Source organism: Pelobates fuscus, chromosome 13 (genome assembly GCF_036172605.1).
Source record: "Pelobates fuscus isolate aPelFus1 chromosome 13, aPelFus1.pri, whole genome shotgun sequence".
Classification (NCBI taxonomy): domain Eukaryota; kingdom Metazoa; phylum Chordata; class Amphibia; order Anura; family Pelobatidae; genus Pelobates; species Pelobates fuscus.
The window spans coordinates 10,413,213-10,434,907 of record NC_086329.1 but is presented as its reverse complement, the minus strand read 5'-3'; the positions used below and the strand labels follow the sequence as shown (position 1 = coordinate 10,434,907).

The following is a 21,695-nucleotide window of genomic DNA, read 5'->3' as shown; positions in this document are numbered from 1 at the left end:
GTAGAAAAATTTCTGATTTTTTTTTTAAGCCCTTTTGGCTGTTGAATTTATACTTGAACAATTCACTGCTTAAAGGGACACTAATCTGCCCACATAATTAAATCTCACTGTTTAGTAGATCTCTTCTGCAGCCTTTGCAAGCCCTCCTTCTTCCCCTGCCCAAACATATTTTATGGCTCTCCAATCACAGACTTCCCTAATATCGTGCACGTCCCCCTCATGCCAAAACAGCTATGATGTTTCGAAGCATTTACTCCACAAGACCTCTCGTATCCTGTGGTGTCTGGCACCAAGACATTAGCAGCAGGTCCTTTAATTACTGCAAGTTTCTAGGTGGGGCTCCAAGGATTGAATTTGTTGTTCCAGCACATCCTACAGATGCTCAATTGGATTGAGATCTGGGGAATTAAGAGGCCAAGTCAACATTTTCCTCAACCCATTCCTGAACAATTATTGCGGTGTGGCAGGGTGAATTATCCTGTTGAAAGATGCCACTGCCATCAGAAAACAGAATTGCCATTGCAACGGAGCTTCCTGTACCCCAGTTGGGGTACCCCGGCTCACCATCCTTTACCCACCCTTTACCTACGAAAAGGCTCCATGTTCTATTGGGTGAACCTCTTCTTCAAGAGAGAGTAGCAGGAACAGCTCTTAAAAGAGCTTAGTGATTATAGCCCAGGGGAGTATACAGAGTATAGCAAGCCCCAGTGTAGATGCAGCCTTTCCCCCCCACACATGAGACGAGGCTCTATGTTGAGGGTAAAACAGAAACTCAGCAGATCTGACGGTTTATTGAACAGCTTGGTCTTTTATACAGTTTTCCCCACAAGGTTACCACCCAGGTGGACCTTGTGGGGCACAAGGACACAGGAACAACAAGTCAATAAAAACATAGTTTTACATTCAGTCACTCCCATACAGTGTACACAAGCCCTCCTCTCTGCCTGTGATATAATTAACGAAGACCATGAACTAACTCAATTAAAGGACCACTACAGTGCCAGAAACACAAACTTGTTTTCCTGACACTATAGTATTAATAGGTCCCACCCACCCTTATGCCCCCCCTCCTGCCGGGCTGAAGGGAGAGAAAGGGGTTAAATCACTTACCTTTCTCCAGCGCCAGGCTCCCTCGGCGCTGGGGACTCTCCTCCTCCTTTGGACGTCATCGGCTGAATGCGCATGCGCACGCATTCAGTCAGTCCATAGGAAAGCATTCTCAATGCTTTCCTATGGACGCTGGCGTCTTCTCACTGTCAAAATCACTAGAGGCTGGATTAGACCATATGTAAACATAGCAGTTTCTCTGAAACTGCTATGTTTACAGCAGGCAAGGTAAACCCTAGATGGACCTGGCACCCAGACCACTAAATTGAGCTTAAGTGGTCCTTTAACTCTAAGCAGAAAAAACATACATTTTTACGGACCTCAAAAAGTACCCCAAAATACAACATATCCCCTGATAGCCCCGATCTGGGTGAACAACATATCCAAAAATCACCCAGATCAGTTCAAGGGTTCAGGAATTTCCTGGAAGTCTTATTTTTGCCCCACCGTGCACATGGTCCCATGCCCAAAACGGTTCCATACACCCATGCCCAAAACCGTTCCATACACCCGACGACAAAACACTGCTGGACAATTTAAGATGGCCGCCGCCGTATGTTTGAATCTGTTCCAGTTAAAAGTCCAAGGGGCAGAAACAGTACTTTTGAACATGGGTTATCACAGGGCCCATAGTCCCAGGGTAGGAGGCTGGCAAACAGGCCCCTCCAAAAAACAGTGGCGAGGTTACTTTCGCCACAGCCATGAATCTGTGAACGAGGTCTGACACGGACCACCTACTTTGTGAGTGTTGCAAAGTAACATCGTCATGAATGCATGACATTTACCACTTTTTTTCAGCTTAAAGCTTAACAGTAATTGGACACTATAGTGGCCCAGATCACTTCGTCTCAATGAAGTGGTCTGTTGGCAGTGGTTCTATATGTTTAACCCAGCATTGGAAAACATTGCAGGTTTTTCTCTACAATGCTTTCCTATGGGAAGTTTAAATACACTTGCAACACATGTGTATTCGATCCCTCAAGAGACCATTGCGGTGGAGTTCATACCTCCACCATTATGTCATGGGAGGCGAGATGTGAGCTCAAAGCTGGAAAAAAGGGGTAAAAACAACAAACAACCTTTTATATTATTTTTATGGCAAATGGTGGAGGGACCTGTATTTTACTAGGGATGCTTTGCTGTGGTGTTGCTTTTTATCTTTAAGACAATTATGAATCCAAGAACCAAGAATGTTGATCGTTATACTAGATGTGTGGGACCATATAACATACTTCATCAAAATCCGAGTAGTTCATATAAAAAAAAATATTTGACACTATGGTATGCAGGTGGTATATAGGGACAACACCGAATACTGTAATGGGTGTGGGGGTCATCTTGTTTTCCCAGAATGATAGGCACTATCAACACCTTTTTAGCGTGTGGCTGCCCCAAGCATTAGGGCACAGTTTGAAGGGGATTGGGTCAATGTCTATATTAATTGTATAGTGGATTTATCAAACTTACATTTTATTTCTAATTTTTCAAAGGCAGAATAAAAATGTGTAAATTGTACAGAACTCATTTTTGGGTAAAACAATACTTCTGTAGCAGTCGCTCATCCAATCAAGGCCAGCTGTGTTTTTTGCTGGCTCTCTTGGCATTGCTGGTCAAGGGGAACTGGTAGCGTATGCCCAGCTGCATGTATTTTTTTTTTTTAAATCTCTGCTGAACGACAACTCCAATCAACCTCATCCAGTAGTTGATCTGTCACCGTTTTAATAGACACTTAAATAAAATGGAGCGTTAAAGTATGACTCTTTTTATCTAATCTCTCTATCCCATTGTATGGGAAGGATTGGACTATAAGTTTGTCAATGCTTTTGTATAAGAATCATTTGATTGGGTAATGCAGATATTAATTCCCTGCAGAGGCAAGTATTGCAGCTAATGAAAGGTATTTATTGGTGGCCAATTCATCTCAGCCATTCCCTGTGATTGTCCTCCCTCTGGCATTAACTGAGATCCAGCATGGAGAGGGTTACCTCTGGCACTGGCTGTGATCCAGCATGGAGAGGGTTACCTCTGGCACTGGCTGTGATCCAGCATGGAGAGGGTTACCTCTGGCACTGGCTGTGATCCAGCATGGAGAGGGTTACCTCTGGCACTGGCTGTGATCCAGCATGGAGAGGGTTACCCTCTGGCACTCTAGCTGTGATCCAGCATGGAGAGGGTTACCTCTGGCACTAGCTGTGATCCAGCATGGAGAGGGTTACCCTCTGGCACTGGCTGTGATCCAGCATGGAGAGGGTTACCCTCTGGCACTAGCTGTGATCCAGCATGGAGAGGGTTACCCTCTGGCACTAGCTGTGATCCAGCATGGAGAGGGTTACCCTCTGGCACTAGCTGTGATCCAGCATGGAGAGGGTTACCCTCTGGCACTGGCTGTGACCCAGCATGGAGAGGGTTACCCTCTGGCACTCTAGCTGTGATCCAGCATGGAGAGGGTTACCCTCTGGCACTAGCTGTGATCCAGCATGGAGAGGGTTACCCTCTGGCACTCTAGCTGTGATCCAGCATGGAGAGGGTTACCCTCTGGCACTAGCTGTGATCCAGCATGGAGAGGGTTACCCTCTGGCACTCTGTGACCCAGCATGGAGAGGGTTACCCTCTGGCACTCTAGCTGTGATCCAGCATGGAGAGGGTTACCCTCTGGCACTAGCTGTGATCCAGCATGGAGAGGGTTACCCTCTGGCACTAGCTGTGATCCAGCATGGAGAGGGTTACCCTCTGGCACTAGCTGTGATCCAGCATGGAGAGGGTTACCCTCTGGCACTCTGGCTGTGACCCAGCATGGAGAGGGTTACCCTCTGGCACTGGCTGTGATCCAGCATGGAGAGGGTTACCCTCTGGCACTCTGTGACCCAGCATGGAGAGGGTTACCCTCTGGCACTCTAGCTGTGATCCAGCATGGAGAGGGTTACCCTCTGGCACTAGCTGTGATCCAGCATGGAGAGGGTTACCCTCTGGCACTAGCTGTGATCCAGCATGGAGAGGGTTACCCTCTGGCACTAGCTGTGATCCAGCATGGAGAGGGTTACCCTCTGGCACTAGCTGTGATCCAGCATGGAGAGGGTTACCCTCTGGCACTAGCTGTGATCCAGCATGGAGAGGGTTACCCTCTGGCACTAGCTGTGATCCAGCATGGAGAGGGTTACCCTCTGGCACTGGCTGTGACCCAGCATGGAGAGGGTTACCCTCTGGCACTGGCTGTGATCCAGCATGGAGAGGGTTACCCTCTGGCACTGGCTGTGATCCAGCATGGAGAGGGTTACCCTCTGGCACTAGCTGTGATCCAGCATGGAGAGGGTTACCCTCTGGCACTGGCTGTGACCCAGCATGGAGAGGGTTACCCTCTGGCACTGGCTGTGATCCAGCATGGAGAGGGTTACCCTCTGGCACTGGCTGTGATCCAGCATGGGGAGGGTTACCCTCTGGCACTAGCTGTGATCCAGCATGGAGAGGGTTACCTCCTGGCACTGGCTGTGATCCAGCATGGAGAGGGTTACCCTCTGACACTCTGTGACCCAGCATGGAGAGGGTTACCCTCTGGCACTCTAGCTGTGATCCAGCATGGAGAGGGTTACCCTCTGGCACTAGCTGTGATCCAGCATGGAGAGGGTTACCCTCTGGCACTCTGTGACCCAGCATGGAGAGGGTTACCCTCTGGCACTCTAGCTGTGATCCAGCATGGAGAGGGTTACCCTCTGGCACTAGCTGTGATCCAGCATGGAGAGGGTTACCCTCTGGCACTAGCTGTGATCCAGCATGGAGAGGGTTACCCTCTGGCACTAGCTGTGATCCAGCATGGAGAGGGTTACCCTCTGGCACTCTGGCTGTGACCCAGCATGGAGAGGGTTACCCTCTGGCACTGGCTGTGATCCAGCATGGAGAGGGTTACCCTCTGGCACTCTGTGATCCAGCATGGAGAGGGTTACCCTCTGGCACTCTAGCTGTGATCCAGCATGGAGAGGGTTACCCTCTGGCACTAGCTGTGATCCAGCATGGAGAGGGTTACCCTCTGGCACTAGCTGTGATCCAGTATGGAGAGGGTTACCCTCTGGCACTAGCTGTGATCCAGCATGGAGAGGGTTACCCTCTGGCACTAGCTGTGATCCAGCATGGAGAGGGTTACCCTCTGGCACTGGCTGTGACCCAGCATGGAGAGGGTTACCCTCTGGCACTGGCTGTGATCCAGCATGGGGAGGTTTACCCTCTGGCACTGGCTGTGATCCAGCATGGGGAGGGTTACCCTCTGGCACTAGCTGTGATCCAGCATGGAGAGGGTTACCTCCGGGCACTGGCTGTGATCCAGCATGGAGAGGGTTACCCTCTGACACTCTGTGACCCAGCATGGAGAGGGTTACCCTCTGGCACTAACTGTGATCCAGCATGGAGAGGGTTACCTCCTGGCACTGGCTGTGATCCAGCATGGAGAGGGTTACCCTCTGACACTCTGTGACCCAGCATGGAGAGGGTTACCCTCTGGCACTCTAGCTGTGATCCAGCATGGAGAGGGTTACCCTCTGGCACTAGCTGTGATCCATCATGGAGAGGGTTACCCTCTGGCACTCTAGCTGTGATCCAGCATGGAGAGGGTTACCCTCTGGCACTAGCTGTGATCCAGCATGGAGAGGGTTACCCTCTGGCACTAGCTGTGATCCAGCATGGAGAGGGTTACCCTCTGGCACTGGCTGTGATCCAGCATGGAGAGGGTTACCCTCTGGCACTGGCTGTGATCCAGCATGGAGAGGGTTACCCTCTGGCACTGGCTGTGATCCAGCATGGAGAGGGTTACCCTCTGGCACTGGCTGTGATCCAGCATGGAGAGGGTTACCCTCTGGCACTGGCTGTGACCCAGCATGGAGAGGGTTACCCTCTGGCACTGGCTGTGACCCAGCATGGAGAGGGTTACCCTCTGGCACTGGCTGTGACCCAGCATGGAGAGGGTTACCCTCTGGCACTGGCTGTGACCCAGCATGGAGAGGGTTACCCTCTGGCACTGGCTGTGATCCAGCATGGAGAGGGTTACCCTCTGGCACTGGCTGTGATCCAGCATGGGGAGGGTTACCCTCTGGCACTAGCTGTGATCCAGCATGGAGAGGGTTACCTCCTGGCACTGGCTGTGATCCAGCATGGAGAGGGTTACCCTCTGACACTCTGTGACCCAGCATGGAGAGGGTTACCCTCTGGCACTAACTGTGATCCAGCATGGAGAGGGTTACCTCCTGGCACTGGCTGTGATCCAGCATGGAGAGGGTTACCCTCTGACACTCTGTGACCCAGCATGGAGAGGGTTACCCTCTGGCACTCTAGCTGTGATCCAGCATGGAGAGGGTTACCCTCTGGCACTAGCTGTGATCCAGCATGGAGAGGGTTACCCTCTGGCACTGGCTGTGATCCAGCATGGAGAGGGTTACCCTCTGGCACTAGCTGTGATCCAGCATGGAGAGGGTTACCCTCTGGTACTAGCTGTGATCCAGCATGGAGAGGGTTACCTCCTGGCACTGGCTGTGATCCAGCATGGAGAGGGTTACCCTCTGGCACTCTAGCTGTGATCCAGCATGGAGAGGGTTACCCTCTGGCACTCTAGCTGTGATCCAGCATGGAGAGGGTTACCCTCTGGCACTAGCTGTGATCCAGCATGGAGAGGGTTACCCTCTGGCACTAGCTGTGATCCAGCATGGAGAGGGTTACCCTCTGGCACTAGCTGTGATCCAGCTTGGAGAGGGTTACCCTCTGGCACTGGCTGTGATCCAGCATGGAGAGGGTTACCCTCTGGCACTGGCTGTGATCCAGCATGGAGAGGGTTACCCTCTGGCACTGGCTGTGACCCAGCATGGAGAGGGTTACCCTCTGGCACTGGCTGTGACCCAGCATGGAGAGGGTTACCCTCTGGCACTGGCTGTGATCCAGCATGGAGAGGGTTACCCTCTGGCACTGGCTGTGATCCAGCATGGGGAGGGTTACCCTCTGGCACTAGCTGTGATCCAGCATGGAGAGGGTTACCTCCTGGCACTGGCTGTGATCCAGCATGGAGAGGGTTACCCTCTGACACTCTGTGACCCAGCATGGAGAGGGTTACCCTCTGGCACTAACTGTGATCCAGCATGGAGAGGGTTACCTCCTGGCACTGGCTGTGATCCAGCATGGAGAGGGTTACCCTCTGACACTCTGTGACCCAGCATGGAGAGGGTTACCCTCTGGCACTCTAGCTGTGATCCAGCATGGAGAGGGTTACCCTCTGGCACTAGCTGTGACCCAGCATGGAGAGGGTTACCCTCTGGCACTGGCTGTGATCCAGCATGGAGAGGGTTACCCTCTGGCACTGGCTGTGATCCAGCATGGAGAGGGTTACCCTCTGGCACTGGCTGTGATCCAGCATGGAGAGGGTTACCCTCTGGCACTGGCTGTGACCCAGCATGGAGAGGGTTACCCTCTGGCACTGGCTGTGACCCAGCATGGAGAGGGTTACCCTCTGGCACTGGCTGTGATCCAGCATGGGGAGGTTTACCCTCTGGCACTGGCTGTGATCCAGCATGGGGAGGGTTACCCTCTGGCACTAGCTGTGATCCAGCATGGAGAGGGTTACCTCCTGGCACTGGCTGTGATCCAGCATGGAGAGGGTTACCCTCTGACACTCTGTGACCCAGCATGGAGAGGGTTACCCTCTGGCACTAACTGTGATCCAGCATGGAGAGGGTTACCTCCTGGCACTGGCTGTGATCCAGCATGGAGAGGGTTACCCTCTGACACTCTGTGACCCAGCATGAAGAGGGTTACCCTCTGGCACTCTAGCTGTGATCCAGCATGGAGAGGGTTACCCTCTGGCACTAGCTGTGATCCAGCATGGAGAGGGTTACCCTCTGGCACTGGCTGTGATCCAGCATGGAGAGGGTTACCCTCTGGCACTAGCTGTGACCCAGCATGGAGAGGGTTACCCTCTGGCACTGGCTGTGATCCAGCATGGAGAGGGTTACCCTCTGGCACTGGCTGTGATCCAGCATGGAGAGGGTTACCCTCTGGCACTGGCTGTGATCCAGCATGGAGAGGGTTACCCTCTGGCACTGGCTGTGATCCAGCATGGAGAGGGTTACCCTCTGGCACTGGCTGTGATCCAGCATGGAGAGGGTTACCCTCTGGCACTGGCTGTGACCCAGCATGGAGAGGGTTACCCTCTGGCACTGGCTGTGACCCAGCATGGAGAGGGTTACCCTCTGGCACTGGCTGTGATCCAGCATGGAGAGGGTTACCCTCTGGCACTGGCTGTGATCCAGCATGGGGAGGGTTACCCTCTGGCACTAGCTGTGATCCAGCATGGAGAGGGTTACCTCCTGGCACTGGCTGTGATCCAGCATGGAGAGGGTTACCCTCTGACACTCTGTGACCCAGCATGGAGAGGGTTACCCTCTGGCACTAACTGTGATCCAGCATGGAGAGGGTTACCTCCTGGCACTGGCTGTGATCCAGCATGGAGAGGGTTACCCTCTGACACTCTGTGACCCAGCATGGAGAGGGTTACCCTCTGGCACTCTAGCTGTGATCCAGCATGGAGAGGGTTACCCTCTGGCACTAGCTGTGATCCAGCATGGAGAGGGTTACCCTCTGGCACTGGCTGTGATCCAGCATGGAGAGGGTTACCCTCTGGCACTAGCTGTGATCCAGCATGGAGAGGGTTACCCTCTGGCACTAGCTGTGATCCAGCATGGAGAGGGTTACCTCCTGGCACTGGCTGTGATCCAGCATGGAGAGGGTTACCCTCTGGCACTCTAGCTGTGATCCAGCATGGAGAGGGTTACCCTCTGGCACTCTAGCTGTGATCCAGCATGGAGAGGGTTACCCTCTGGCACTAGCTGTGATCCAGCATGGAGAGGGTTACCCTCTGGCACTAGCTGTGATCCAGCTTGGAGAGGGTTACCCTCTGGCACTGGCTGTGATCCAGCATGGAGAGGGTTACCCTCTGGCACTAGCTGTGACCCAGCATGGAGAGGGTTACCCTCTGGCACTGGCTGTGATCCAGCATGGAGAGGGTTACCCTCTGGCACTGGCTGTGATCCAGCATGGAGAGGGTTACCCTCTGGCACTGGCTGTGATCCAGCATGGAGAGGGTTACCCTCTGGCACTGGCTGTGATCCAGCATGGAGAGGGTTACCCTCTGGCACTGGCTGTGATCCAGCATGGAGAGGGTTACCCTCTGGCACTGGCTGTGATCCAGCATGGAGAGGGTTACCCTCTGGCACTGGCTGTGATCCAGCATGGAGAGGGTTACCCTCTGGCACTGGCTGTGACCCAGCATGGAGAGGGTTACCCTCGGGCACTGGCTGTGACCCAGCATGGAGAGGGTTACCCTCTGGCACTGGCTGTGATCCAGCATGGAGAGGGTTACCCTCTGGCACTGGCTGTGATCCAGCATGGGGAGGGTTACCCTCTGGCACTAGCTGTGATCCAGCATGGAGAGGGTTACCTCCTGGCACTGGCTGTGATCCAGCATGGAGAGGGTTACCCTCTGACACTCTGTGACCCAGCATGGAGAGGGTTACCCTCTGGCACTAACTGTGATCCAGCATGGAGAGGGTTACCTCCTGGCACTGGCTGTGATCCAGCATGGAGAGGGTTACCCTCTGGCACTAGCTGTGACCCAGCATGGAGAGGGTTACCCTCTGGCACTGGCTGTGATCCAGCATGGAGAGGGTTACCCTCTGGCACTGGCTGTGATCCAGCATGGAGAGGGTTACCCTCTGGCACTGGCTGTGATCCAGCATGGAGAGGGTTACCCTCTGGCACTGGCTGTGACCCAGCATGGAGAGGGTTACCCTCTGGCACTCTAGCTGTGATCCAGCATGGAGAGGGTTACCCTCTGGCACTAACTGTGATCCAGCATGGAGAGGGTTACCTCCTGGCACTGGCTGTGATCCAGCATGGAGAGGGTTACCCTCTGACACTCTGTGACCCAGCATGGAGAGGGTTACCCTCTGGCACTCTAGCTGTGATCCAGCATGGAGAGGGTTACCGTCTGGCACTAGCTGTGACCCAGCATGGAGAGGGTTACCCTCTGGCACTGGCTGTGATCCAGCATGGAGAGGGTTACCCTCTGGCACTGGCTGTGATCCAGCATGGAGAGGGTTACCCTCTGGCACTGGCTGTGACCCAGCATGGAGAGGGTTACCCTCTGGCACTGGCTGTGACCCAGCATGGAGAGGGTTACCCTCTGGCACTGGCTGTGATCCAGCATGGAGAGGGTTACCCTCTGGCACTAGCTGTGATCCAGCATGGAGAGGGTTACCCTCTGACACTCTGTGACCCAGCATGGAGAGGGTTACCCTCTGGCACTGGCTGTGACCCAGCATGGAGAGGGTTACCCTCTGACACTCTGTGACCCAGCATGGAGAGGGTTACCCTCTGGCACTGGCTGTGATCCAGCATGGAGAGGGTTACCATCAGGCCCCGCCCCCTCCCCCCTCTCCGAGGACCATGGCAGAGATCCTGTTGCCCCGGTAACCGCCGTGACGTGCCAGGCCCAGCATCCTCCGGCCGCTGTCTCCCCGCTCCCTCCCGGGATGCCGCCAGCCGGGCCGGAGTGCCGAGCCCCATGGAGCCGCCCAGTAACCGTAGCTCCCCGGCGGAGGCCGGCCCGGTGCTGCCCGGGGTGTCGGTGGCCTGCCAGGCGCTGCTGCTGCTCGGCCTGTTCGTGCTGTCCGGCCTGGGGAACGTGGCGGTGATCGCGGTGATCGCCAAACACCGGCAGCTCCGCACGGTGACCAACGCCTTCATCGTGTCGCTGTCCGTGTCCGCCCTGCTGTGCGCCCTGCTCTGCCTGCCGCTCTCCCTGCTGCTCCTGCTGGGCCGGGGCCGGGCCTGGCTCTGCTCCGCCAGCGGCTTCTGCAACTCGTGTGTCGGCATCGTGTCCTCGCTCACCATGACCCTCATCTCCCTGGACCGATACTACGCCATCGTGCGGCAGCCCCAGGAGAAGATCGGCCGGGCCCGGGCCGCCCAGCTGCTGCTTGCCGCCTGGCTGACCGCCCTGGGCTTCTCCTTCCCCTGGTACCTGCTGGCCCGGGAGCAATGGGTGGTCCACAGCCAGGGCTACCAGCATTGCATGTATGTCTTTCACTCGGGGGGCTCCAGGCTGGGGGCGGCCTACAGCATCTCCCTGATTGTACTGTGCTACCTGCTGCCCTTCTCCTTAATGTGCTTCTGCCACTACAACATCTGCAAGGCCGTCCGCCTGTCCGAGATCCGCGTCCGGCCCGTCACCACCTACGCGCACCTGCTGCGCTTCTACAGCGAGATGCGGACGGCCACCACCGTGCTGATCATGATAGTCTTCATCATCTGCTGCTGGGGACCCTACTGTGTGATGGGCCTGGTGGCGGCGGCAGCGGGGGACTACCCCTTCACGCCGCTCATGGATTCCGTGGCCGTTTGGATGGCGTGGGCCAACGGCGCCATCAACCCGCTCATTTATGCCATCCGCAACCCCAATATTTCCATGCTGCTGGGGCGCAATCGGGAAGAGGGCTACAGGACTAGGAATATTGCCGCCTACCTGTGTACACAGGGTCAGAGCAGAGAGGCCAGGGGACGGGCTGACCCCATACGTGACCGTTACGGTAACCGTCACGGTCAGGGGAGCCGGGTATCGTCCTCCAGTCCAGCCAACGGTGGCGACGTGGCCATGTGGGCTTGTAAGAACCCGACTGTGCTGTTTTGCAGGGACAGTCATCCGGACACTGTGACCGAACCGCCACTCATGAAGTCCGAGACGGTGGACACGAGCCTTTAGTGACCCTGACCATAACTCTGTCCACATGGTACAAAGGCCGGGGCATCACGTGTAGCTGGCTTGGGACATAAAAAGCTCCGGGACTTTAAAAATGAAATCTGCATAATGTGAAAAAGGAGAAATCTTAACCCGAACATGACCCAATAGGGGATTCATTTGCCAAATATGGTGTTTACATGGGTTGGCGGTCACCTTGCATAATTTTGGCCAAAATAGCTAAGATGTAGAAATTTGCCATTTTGGTCATCTTTCCCACCTGGCTAGTTTGATCTCTGTTTTAAAAGTCAGTAAACCCCTACACCAGGCCATACTGTGACACTCCGAAATGCTCTTAATGGCAGTGATTGCTCTTTTTATACTTTTCTTTCCCTTAATATTTTTGATGGGTTTTTTGTTGCTTTTTTTTATGTAAAGTGTATTATATCCAAAAAAAAAAAAGGATAAAACATTTTGCAGACTGTCCTGTTAACAGGGCTCTATCACGGGTAAACATATTTATTTTTTGTGAAATGTGTGATGCAGAATTGTACAAAGTGTATTTATTTTGTTTTGTTTTTTTGTTCTTGCTTGCTAATCATATACACATGTTTTCCCAGGCTCTGGAAAATGCAGGGTTAATTCGGAGGGCCATTTGGTTAATGAGATCTGATAGACTCTTGCTGTGTGATATTGTTTACATTTCATTGCTACAGTGAAACAGAAGAAATGATGTTATTAGTGTGAAATTGTTTCATTTGTAGTTCATGTATTGCAGAAAGTTGAGCTGAGAATTTTAGTTGGCACATTGCTATATCCCTTTAAAATGCACAAGTCAAGGTACCAGTAATTCAGTTTAATCTAGTAAAGGACAGGTTTTTGGCAGAGTCCTCGTACTAAATGGCAAAAAATGACCTTATGGAGTTAATGCACTCGTCCGTTAAAATCCACATGAGAATTAATTGGGACATATTGTAGCGTTTCAGTGGCAACATTTCATGGCATTTCACTTAGTGTGTTAAGCTCTCAAATGTACACTTGCTCCAGATGTGCTCAGAATCAGACCATCCAAATTAGCCTTGAATGGGCCCCCAAAAATCCTGGGTAATGCATCCCTGAATAACGAGCTGTAGTCCCCACTAACTCCATGCGCACTAAAGGTTTCCCTTTATGTTGCTAATATAGCGATTGGGCAGCCCCTTGCACTCTGATTTGTAATTTTTTTTTTTTTTTCATCAGTAATTTTATTTTACCCAATACCAGATATTGCAAATTCTGCTCCTTTCCCTGTAGAAGTGCATAAACACCAGCATCTCCAACTCTGCTAGTCTGGAGGCAAATCCGTAAATATTCAGTGTCCCTGTCATACTCCTATATGGCTATCTGAATATTTTCCTGCTAATTTGTAGCATGCACGAATAGTTCAGATCGAAATTTCTATCAAATGTTGTAATTCAGGGATCCGTTATTGACTTTCTCCAGGCATCCTTATCGAGCGATATCTGTTATTGAATTCACTACTTAATCCTGGTCAGCATGTGATGATGTTAGTTTATAATGTCAGTTTACATTAATCCTGTTGGCGACACACTGCAAAGTTTGTCAGTTTGTAATATCTGTGTGTATTTTTTATGTGTGTTTTTTTCTTTGTGGTTATTTGTGTGTTTGTATACAGACACAAACACGCAATGAGAGCAGTACCAAAAGACCAAGCAAATCATCTTCTTGTGTGAGATGGAGGGAGGATGTAACGACATAGATAAACATGTAAATAAAGAGGAAGAGTACGACTTAATATAGTGTAGTATTTCTGGTGCAACTTAATACGAGAGAGAAAGAAATCCACTTACAGAGTGTGGAGCTTAAATGAACTACTGTCATGCGCCTGGGCGGTATAATCCTCGCCTAGGGATACCTGGTGTTTTATTTTTGATTCGGTAGTGAATATGTGAAATCAACAGAGAATAAAACCAAATGTAGTACAGTATTTTTTCATTTTATTTTTCTGATGAGGCTGAATTAATATTTCACAAAATACTGCACTTGATTTTTTTTTTCTCTGTTTATTTCAAATATTCATTGCAGCACTTACTACTGGATCAAGACACAACATGCCAGATATCCCTAGGCAAGGATAATACCGCCCAGACGCATCAAAGCTCCACACTATCTAAGTGCATTTCTTTCTTTCTTTTATTGAGTTGCACCACAAATACTACACTGTATTTTGTAGTACTTTTCCTCTGGCTTTATATATTTATCTGTCTATCTCACACACTTTTAACTGGACGGGAACAGAGAGACCCTGGTTTGGGTTGCTTGCGCTGCCTTCTGTATTCAACTGTAGTGGTAGAAACCTGTCACCTGTATATTTTAAATCATGTTCTTGCTGAGACTGTGTGTTCCACTACAGAATAGGTTAACTCAACCCTTCACCCTTTAGAGGTTCATTTAAAATGATCTCCCTTCTATTTTGAATAACACCCCAGTACACCTCTCTCATTTCACATTTGATGTTCATTTTGAGTTATTGTCCTGGAATTGGCTTCTAGAGTTGTTTTCCACTTGCCCATCGAGTTCTCTATAAAGGCTCTTTTTGTCTTATTGACCTTGTATAGAGCCAAGCATTGCAGTGTGTGTGTGTGGCGCATTGTGACATAGGATTTTTTGTAGTCAATCCATGCACAGATAGGTCTGTCTGGTCTTAGAATCCTGTGTGACTGCTTGTTCTATCAGTAGTTGGTGTTTTAATCCTCTGGTGTTGTTTCCAATCTTTTTTTGAGTATTGCTTGTGTACTGACTCATATGCCCATCAATCTTGGAGGCTATGATGCCTGACTGGGCCCTCCGTGTTGTGGGGAGGCAAGTTGATTGGTCGGTAGTTTGAGATTGTTGTTCCCTTGTATTCTTCATGACCAGTATTGTTCTGCCTTGTGTTGGCCAGGCAGGGTGGGAGCTTGTTTCCTAGGCGTTCATGCAGCTTCTGTTATATCTTTATTCTGTAGGTGTGGATCACATCAGGTCCTGGGGCTGACCAACTCGTTGTTGGAGATCTCCCACTGTGACAGTAGGTACTGGACCTTTGGTGTTATGTGATCCTTCTTTCTCACAGATATTCTTCCAGTACGGTTTAGTCTCTGCTCTGGGTGGGTCTTGGGTGAATATATTGTGGTTACCCTGAAGCTGTGTGCACACCTGATGGTTCTTTGGTAAAGAACATGTATTCCGTTAGCCTCTGCTTGTCTGGTTCCCAGCACTGTCAGACTATGCTTATGCCTTTGGTATGGTCATATCCTTGGATTTCCTCAGCAGTTCGGATCTATCCACCTCTGTGAAGATCATTTAGCTTACTTAACTACCTTACGTGTTGCCTTTATCTCGGCCTCCAGTCTTAGTCTACATGGTGGGCATTGTTTCTCCTTCAGCCTGTAGTCAGGTATTTGGAGAACCACTGATGCTGTGGCATATATGGGTTTGTTGGGATTGTGGACAGTGCCTCATTAACCGCGGCTAGCATACTGTCTGGTGTTAATCTACTCCGGTGGTCACGGACTGCTAGCTTTTATATGATCATCTCTCTCTCCCTCCTATACATGCCAGTGTTGGATGGTGTGCCATTACCCAAAAACTTACACTTCCAGGTTAAATGTTTTGATTCTAGCTGCAGCATGGAAATCTAGAAACAGGTCATGTATTTGTGGTTAAGTTGGCCCTAATCAGAAATGGGAATAACAGAACTCTGAAACATTGATTTATAGCACAATAGTGTCCCTCTGAAATGGCACAAGAAAGCCTTATCAGTTACAAATTGCATCAATATCTTCAGTGCGAAAATCCAGATTAAAATAAAATAATAAAACTGAGATCACAGAATTACCGTGGTGAAGTGGGAGATTTTGCCGAATACGTATGTGTTCTGAGACAGTACCTCGCGTACCCAAACCCAGCTCTTTTTATACTTCATATAATGGGTTATAGAGCTGTATGTAACAAGGAGATCTCTCCGCCAATATGAATACATTTAGAGCAGTCAGTGTTTGCTGTGTATGAGGTGTCGGACAGACATGCTCAGTAATTCTGATATTAAAGTTAATAGAGGCGGCTCGTGAATTGTACATTATGCAGATATAAAAAAAATCAAAAAAAAAATCATCACATCCAATTAATAATGCCTACCTTGGGATCGTATGGGTTAAAATGCTTATATATTCATTATATTTTTATGCGGCTTTAGTCCAAACTGAGATCCCACAATGAATGCAGAATCTGCCACCTTTCCCTTTAATAATTATTATTATTATTATTATTATTATTATTATTATTATTATTATTATTATTATTATTAAAATAGAACGGTCACTGCCTTTATCACTTTTGGACCCTGGTGTATATGTTTTCAATCCTGATTTAGCCAAATCGGGCAGCAATGCTAAACTGTTTGTTAATATTGTTCTCAAGAAGTGGTGTCTATTTCCATTGTCAGCATTTAGCCTTATCTTTCAGATATAAGCGTTGTATTAATGTATTGCACAATTTTGGGGAATCAAATTATACCTGAAGATTTATTGAGATCCTCTTATGACGCACAGCCATATTTAATGCAAAACACTGTGAAACAAGTATTAATTAGATTTGTTTGAAATTGAAATGGCCAGTCTAAGCACCAAAACCACTTAATCTTAATGAAGTTATTTTTGGGGCATTTGAAAGCAGTGCCATTTTCTGAAAAGCGCCGCTGTTTACATTTTGCAATTCTCACACCTGGCGACTGTCAGTTGGACAGCGACTAGGGCTTTGGGATTAAAATCGATTCATTAACTGAATCTATTTAATGTCCAGCGTTGGCAGGCAGAGTATGTGTGCTGGGTATTTGTCCAGTTTTTTTTCACAGGGACGACTCAATCATGGTATTGGAGTGCATACTCTGCGTGTCCTTCGTGCTTCTCAATGAGAAACTTTTAATTGGGTAAAAGTTCTCGATGACTTCTCGATGAGGTCAGATTGGGCTGCAGTAAGGAGTATATCCCGGCGCTGGAATAAAGCTTCAGTTATTTAGTATTGTATTCTAGAGGTTTTAAATATGCTGCTTGATCTCTTGGTACACATTAAAATGGTGCGGGTTCATTCATCAAACAATAAACTGTGATGCAGAACGAAAACAAATTGTCCATCTCTACACTCGCACTGTTCTGTCCTAAATTTAGCAAATTCTGTTTCCAGTTTGCCAAAAGTCTAAAACCACGTGGAGCTTTTCATTTGAAATATTCTTAAATCAGTGTTGTTTTGGCCTTCATTTTCCCTTTTTTTTAATCAAATGCGTTTTTGATCTTAAATCTGTATTTCCCTTGTAAATTCTGTACAATTCCTATTCGTAAATAACCGCCGTGCCTTGCAGTCACATACTTTGGGTTATTTACTAAACTGTGAATTATCTAGATTTACCGGAAAATTCCAAATGTTGGTATTTAAATAAATAAAAATCCTGAATGGTAAAAATTGTTTCCAAGTCATTTCCCTTGTGAAGTATTGCATTGTTTGTGGTATTGAAAGTATTTTACATACAGTAACTTCGGGTAGAATGCAACAAATCCGTATATTTAGAACTTTGACATATTATTTATATAGAAACATAGAATGTGACGGCAGATGAGAACCATTCGGCCCATCTAGTCTGCCCAGTTTTCTAAATACTTTCATTAGTCCCTGGCCTTATCTTATAGTTAGGATAGCCTTATGCCTATCCCACGCATGCTTAAACCCCTTTACTGTGTTAACCTCTACCACTTCACCCCTAAATCCCTTTCCTGAGAAGTTGAGGTTAGACTCGCTCAAATATTCTGTACTCTGCCTCTGGGGTTTAACGTCCAAGATGCATTATAGAGCGCTAAATAAAACCAGAACCACTTCTAGCAGATGTCTAAATTAGTTTTTAAAACTTTGTCATAATAATGGTGATTTATTTTGATCATATCACAAGGACACTGCAGACACTGGAACATTTATGCAGTTTGTAGCTTATGGCCTAAATAATTGACAGTTGTTTTTTTTTTTTTTTCCCAGTTTCATGCAGAGTTTCATATATTAATGGCAAAAAATTAATGTTTTTTATTATTCTGCTTTTTACTCCGCTGCCTCTGTCTTCCGTATCTTCCATTCTGCTGAGTTCTGTTCATAGCGACACCAATGTAATCACAGAGCACAGCAAAGCCTTCTGGGAGTTTACCCATCTCGTTCAGATAGGTGCTGGCGTAACTGCGGCTTCTCTGGTTCGTATAACCACATTTGGTGGGAATGTCCAAAAATAGGTCCATTATGGAAGGGAAGATTTAATTTCCTTTTAGCCACTTGGAATTGATCTATTAGAACTACTACCTATATACCATCAGTAATAAAAATATCTACTCTGGAGGTCAATAAAACGTGGGGGAAATGGTCCATTTGGCCAACGGATCTGCTCTAATCCTACTAATTTTATTATATTTCATTACTTCTAACAATACAAATTCTGATAAAAATATTCCGATAAACACATAATGAGAAATAATAACTTTTATTATTAAATTATAAAAGCCAGATAGGTTTGCTTCCTCCTCCCGTTGGCTCCACTGAGATCTTACCTGTCCTCTTGGCCCCTGCTTCCTCCTTCCGTTGGCTCAATGAAAAGCCACTGATTGGCAGTTTGCTGAGGGGAGGGCTTGCAAAAGCCGCAGGAATAAGAACGGCAACGTTTGCAAGCCTCTATGCCAACATATATGCATGCATGTTTTCACTGTGGTATGTTTACTAAATAGTGATTAATTTAATTTTCCTGATGAGTGTTTCTTTAACAGAACTGCAAGTCCCATAAGCCCTTGGTTTGTGCAGAACTGAGGATGTACACAGAGAGCTTTGAAATTTGCTTCATCCTCTACAGACTGTTAGACCAGTAGGCAGTGGGACAGCTTCTTAGGAGAGATTTATCTTCTGTCTAAGCTGGTATGAGCGCAACATTTCCAATCCATTTCCAAGGGTTAAAGTGTATATTGTGGCACGTGCTGGGTTAAATCTGTCCAAACTTGCAGAATTTGTAGACTAGAATGGCTCAACCAATTGCCAAGGCTAATGTTATGCATGGATTTAAAAAAAATAATTATAATCTTTAAACGCTGGTATGTAACTGGTATGTTTTTCATATTCTTATTCCAATGCATCATATGTTCTGTGCTTTACAAATACAAATGGGGCATTTCATTTACATTTCCAATTGGATGTTGTTTGTACCAGTTCATTTATTTATTAAAGTTATGGAGGATTTTATTTGGCAGATTTTAGCCTAAACTTTAGCAAATAGATCAGGGGAGCCCAAAAGGTGTTTTAACCCTACAGCTTCCATGACGGTTTGTCATTATAAATCATTCTGAAGGCATGCAAAGCATCATGGGATGGGAGTTGTACTTCTACAACATCTGGGGATCTACCATTTGGGCACCCCCTCGAATAGATCGGTGAGAGTCCTCTCTAAAGGGTCCATGCGCTCGTTTGCAAATTGAGTAAAATAAATCCAGTTTGGACTTGACATATTTTAATGCATTGCATTAATAATGCTTTTAAAATGATCCAAAATCCACCAGTCCTGAATAATAAAAGATTAAAAGGTTACGGCCATCTGACATTCCTGCATTTATAGTAGATATAGCAGACAAGGCCGTGGTCTGGGATAGGCCATTCGGCATGCTCCAGTAACATTCTATGGAACCATTCAAGGTGCACACTTGATCCTTTTTAATCCTTACCTAGCAGGGCTATATGGGCAGTGCAGGGCTTTCCAGATGTTTGCAGAACTGCAATTCCCAGAAACCTTTGCTGTGCTTCCTGACATGACATGCATAACTGTGGACGGTGCTATGACATCACATGTGCATGTCCAATAACCAGCAAGAAGGAAGTGTTTAGAATGTGTAAGGTGGAACAGAAGATGATACATTCAGTTGCTAAACACAGTTGGTTATTTAGGCCAAACACTAAAAATAAAAATGCATACAAGTTGTGATGGTACCTGTAGTGTCTCTTTAATGTATCACCTGGTTGTTTAGTGACAATCAAATAAATTCAAAGCGTTAGACCTTCTATTTATCTTAAAGGACCACTCTAGGCACCCAGACCACTTCAGCTTAATGAAGTGGTCTGGGTGCCAGGTCCTTCTAGGGTTAACCCATTTTTTCATAAACATAGCAGTTTCAGAGAAACTGCTATGTTTGTGAATGGGTTAAGCCTTCCCCCTAATCCTCTAGTGGCTGTCTCATTGACAGCTGCTAGAGGCGCTTGCGTGATTCTCACTGTGAAAATCACAGTGAGAGCACGCAAGCGTCCATAGGAAAGCATTATGAATGCTTTCCTATGTGACCGGCTGAATGCGCGCGCGGGGAGGAGGATCGGAGGAGGAGAGCTCTCCGCCCACCGCTGGAAAAAGGTAAGTTTTAACCCCTTACCCCTTTCCAGAGCCGGGTGGGAGGGGGTCCCTGAGGGTGGGGGCACCCTCAGGGCACTCTAGTGCCAGGAAAACGAGTGTTTTCCTGGCACTAGAGTGGTCCTTTAATGAAATACATTGTTCCCTTCGAAATTAAATACATTTTGCTAAATATTTTTACATTATTCAGCCTTCACCCTTAATTAGTAGTGGATTTGCTGTGTACAAAACCTGTCAATATCCAGTTATAAATTGATTAATCTGTTCTGTAACTAGATCTAGATTCACGTTTGCACCTTATTGTTCCTATCATTAGTAAATGTGACAGCACAATATGCATTGCTGCACAGGTAACATCTATTGTACAGCGCTGTGGAATTTGTTGGCGCTATATAAATATTAATAATGTATACAGGTGATATCTATTGTACAGCGCTGTGGAATTTGGTGCTATACAAATATTAATATTATATACAGGTGACCTATTGTACAGCGCTGTGGAATTTGTTGGCGCTATACAAATATTATTATATACAGGTGACATATTGTACAGCGCTGTGGAATTTGTTGGCGCTATACAAATATTATTATATACAGGTGACATATTGTACAGCGCTGTGGAATTTGTTGGTACCATATAAATATAATATGTACAGGTGACATATCTCTTAGCGTTTTATTCCACCCAAATCTAGGATGTCAACTCCTTAATTCCATTTGCAATCAGGCTTTGTAGTTCCTCCCGAGACGGACGAAAATACAAACCCTCTCAATGTAAACATAATGACAATATTTTTCACGGACCGTATATAAGAAACAAATGCTTTTACTTGTATTTCAACTGTTTGTGAAGTGATGTTGTTTTGTAAATAAGGCTAATAAACTCTCAAAACAACAAAATAAGAATTTGTGTGATATTAGAGCTCAGTTTAAATTTCAACTGTGGTGGTAAAATTCTTTAAAAAATAGAGGGGGCTTCTCCTTTCTAGGCTATTAACACGATTATCTGTTTATCAGTAATGAAAGGTAATAAATTAGTAGGATTAGAGCAGATTTGTTGGCCAAATGGACCATTTCCCCCACGTTTTATTGACCTCCAGAGTAGATATTTTGTATTACTGATGGTATATAGGTAGTAGTTCTAATAGATCAATTCCAAGTGGCCAAGAGGAAATTAAATCTTCCCTTCCATAATGGACCTATTTTTGGACATTCCCACCAAATGTGGTTATACGAACCAGAGAAGCCGTATTACTCCAGCACCTATCTGAACGAGATGGGTAAATGAGCCAATCTGGGGGGTCCCAAGTACCATCAAGGTATTATTTTGTGTATGAGTTTTATATGAGTAATTCAGTGGGACGATTCCCATAGATTATC

At 47.6% G+C, this 21,695-nt stretch overlaps 1 protein-coding gene across 1 annotated transcript; it reads left to right on the top strand.

Moving 5' to 3' along the window:
• The first annotated feature begins 10,696 nt into the window (after nucleotides 1-10,696).
• Nucleotides 10,697-12,174, top strand: GPR135 (G protein-coupled receptor 135). The gene has a single exon (XM_063440015.1). The coding sequence runs from the start codon at nucleotides 10,697-10,699 to the stop codon at nucleotides 11,891-11,893; it is 1,197 nt and encodes a 398-aa protein (XP_063296085.1). The 3' UTR covers nucleotides 11,894-12,174.
• The last annotated feature ends 9,521 nt before the right edge of the window (nucleotides 12,175-21,695 follow it).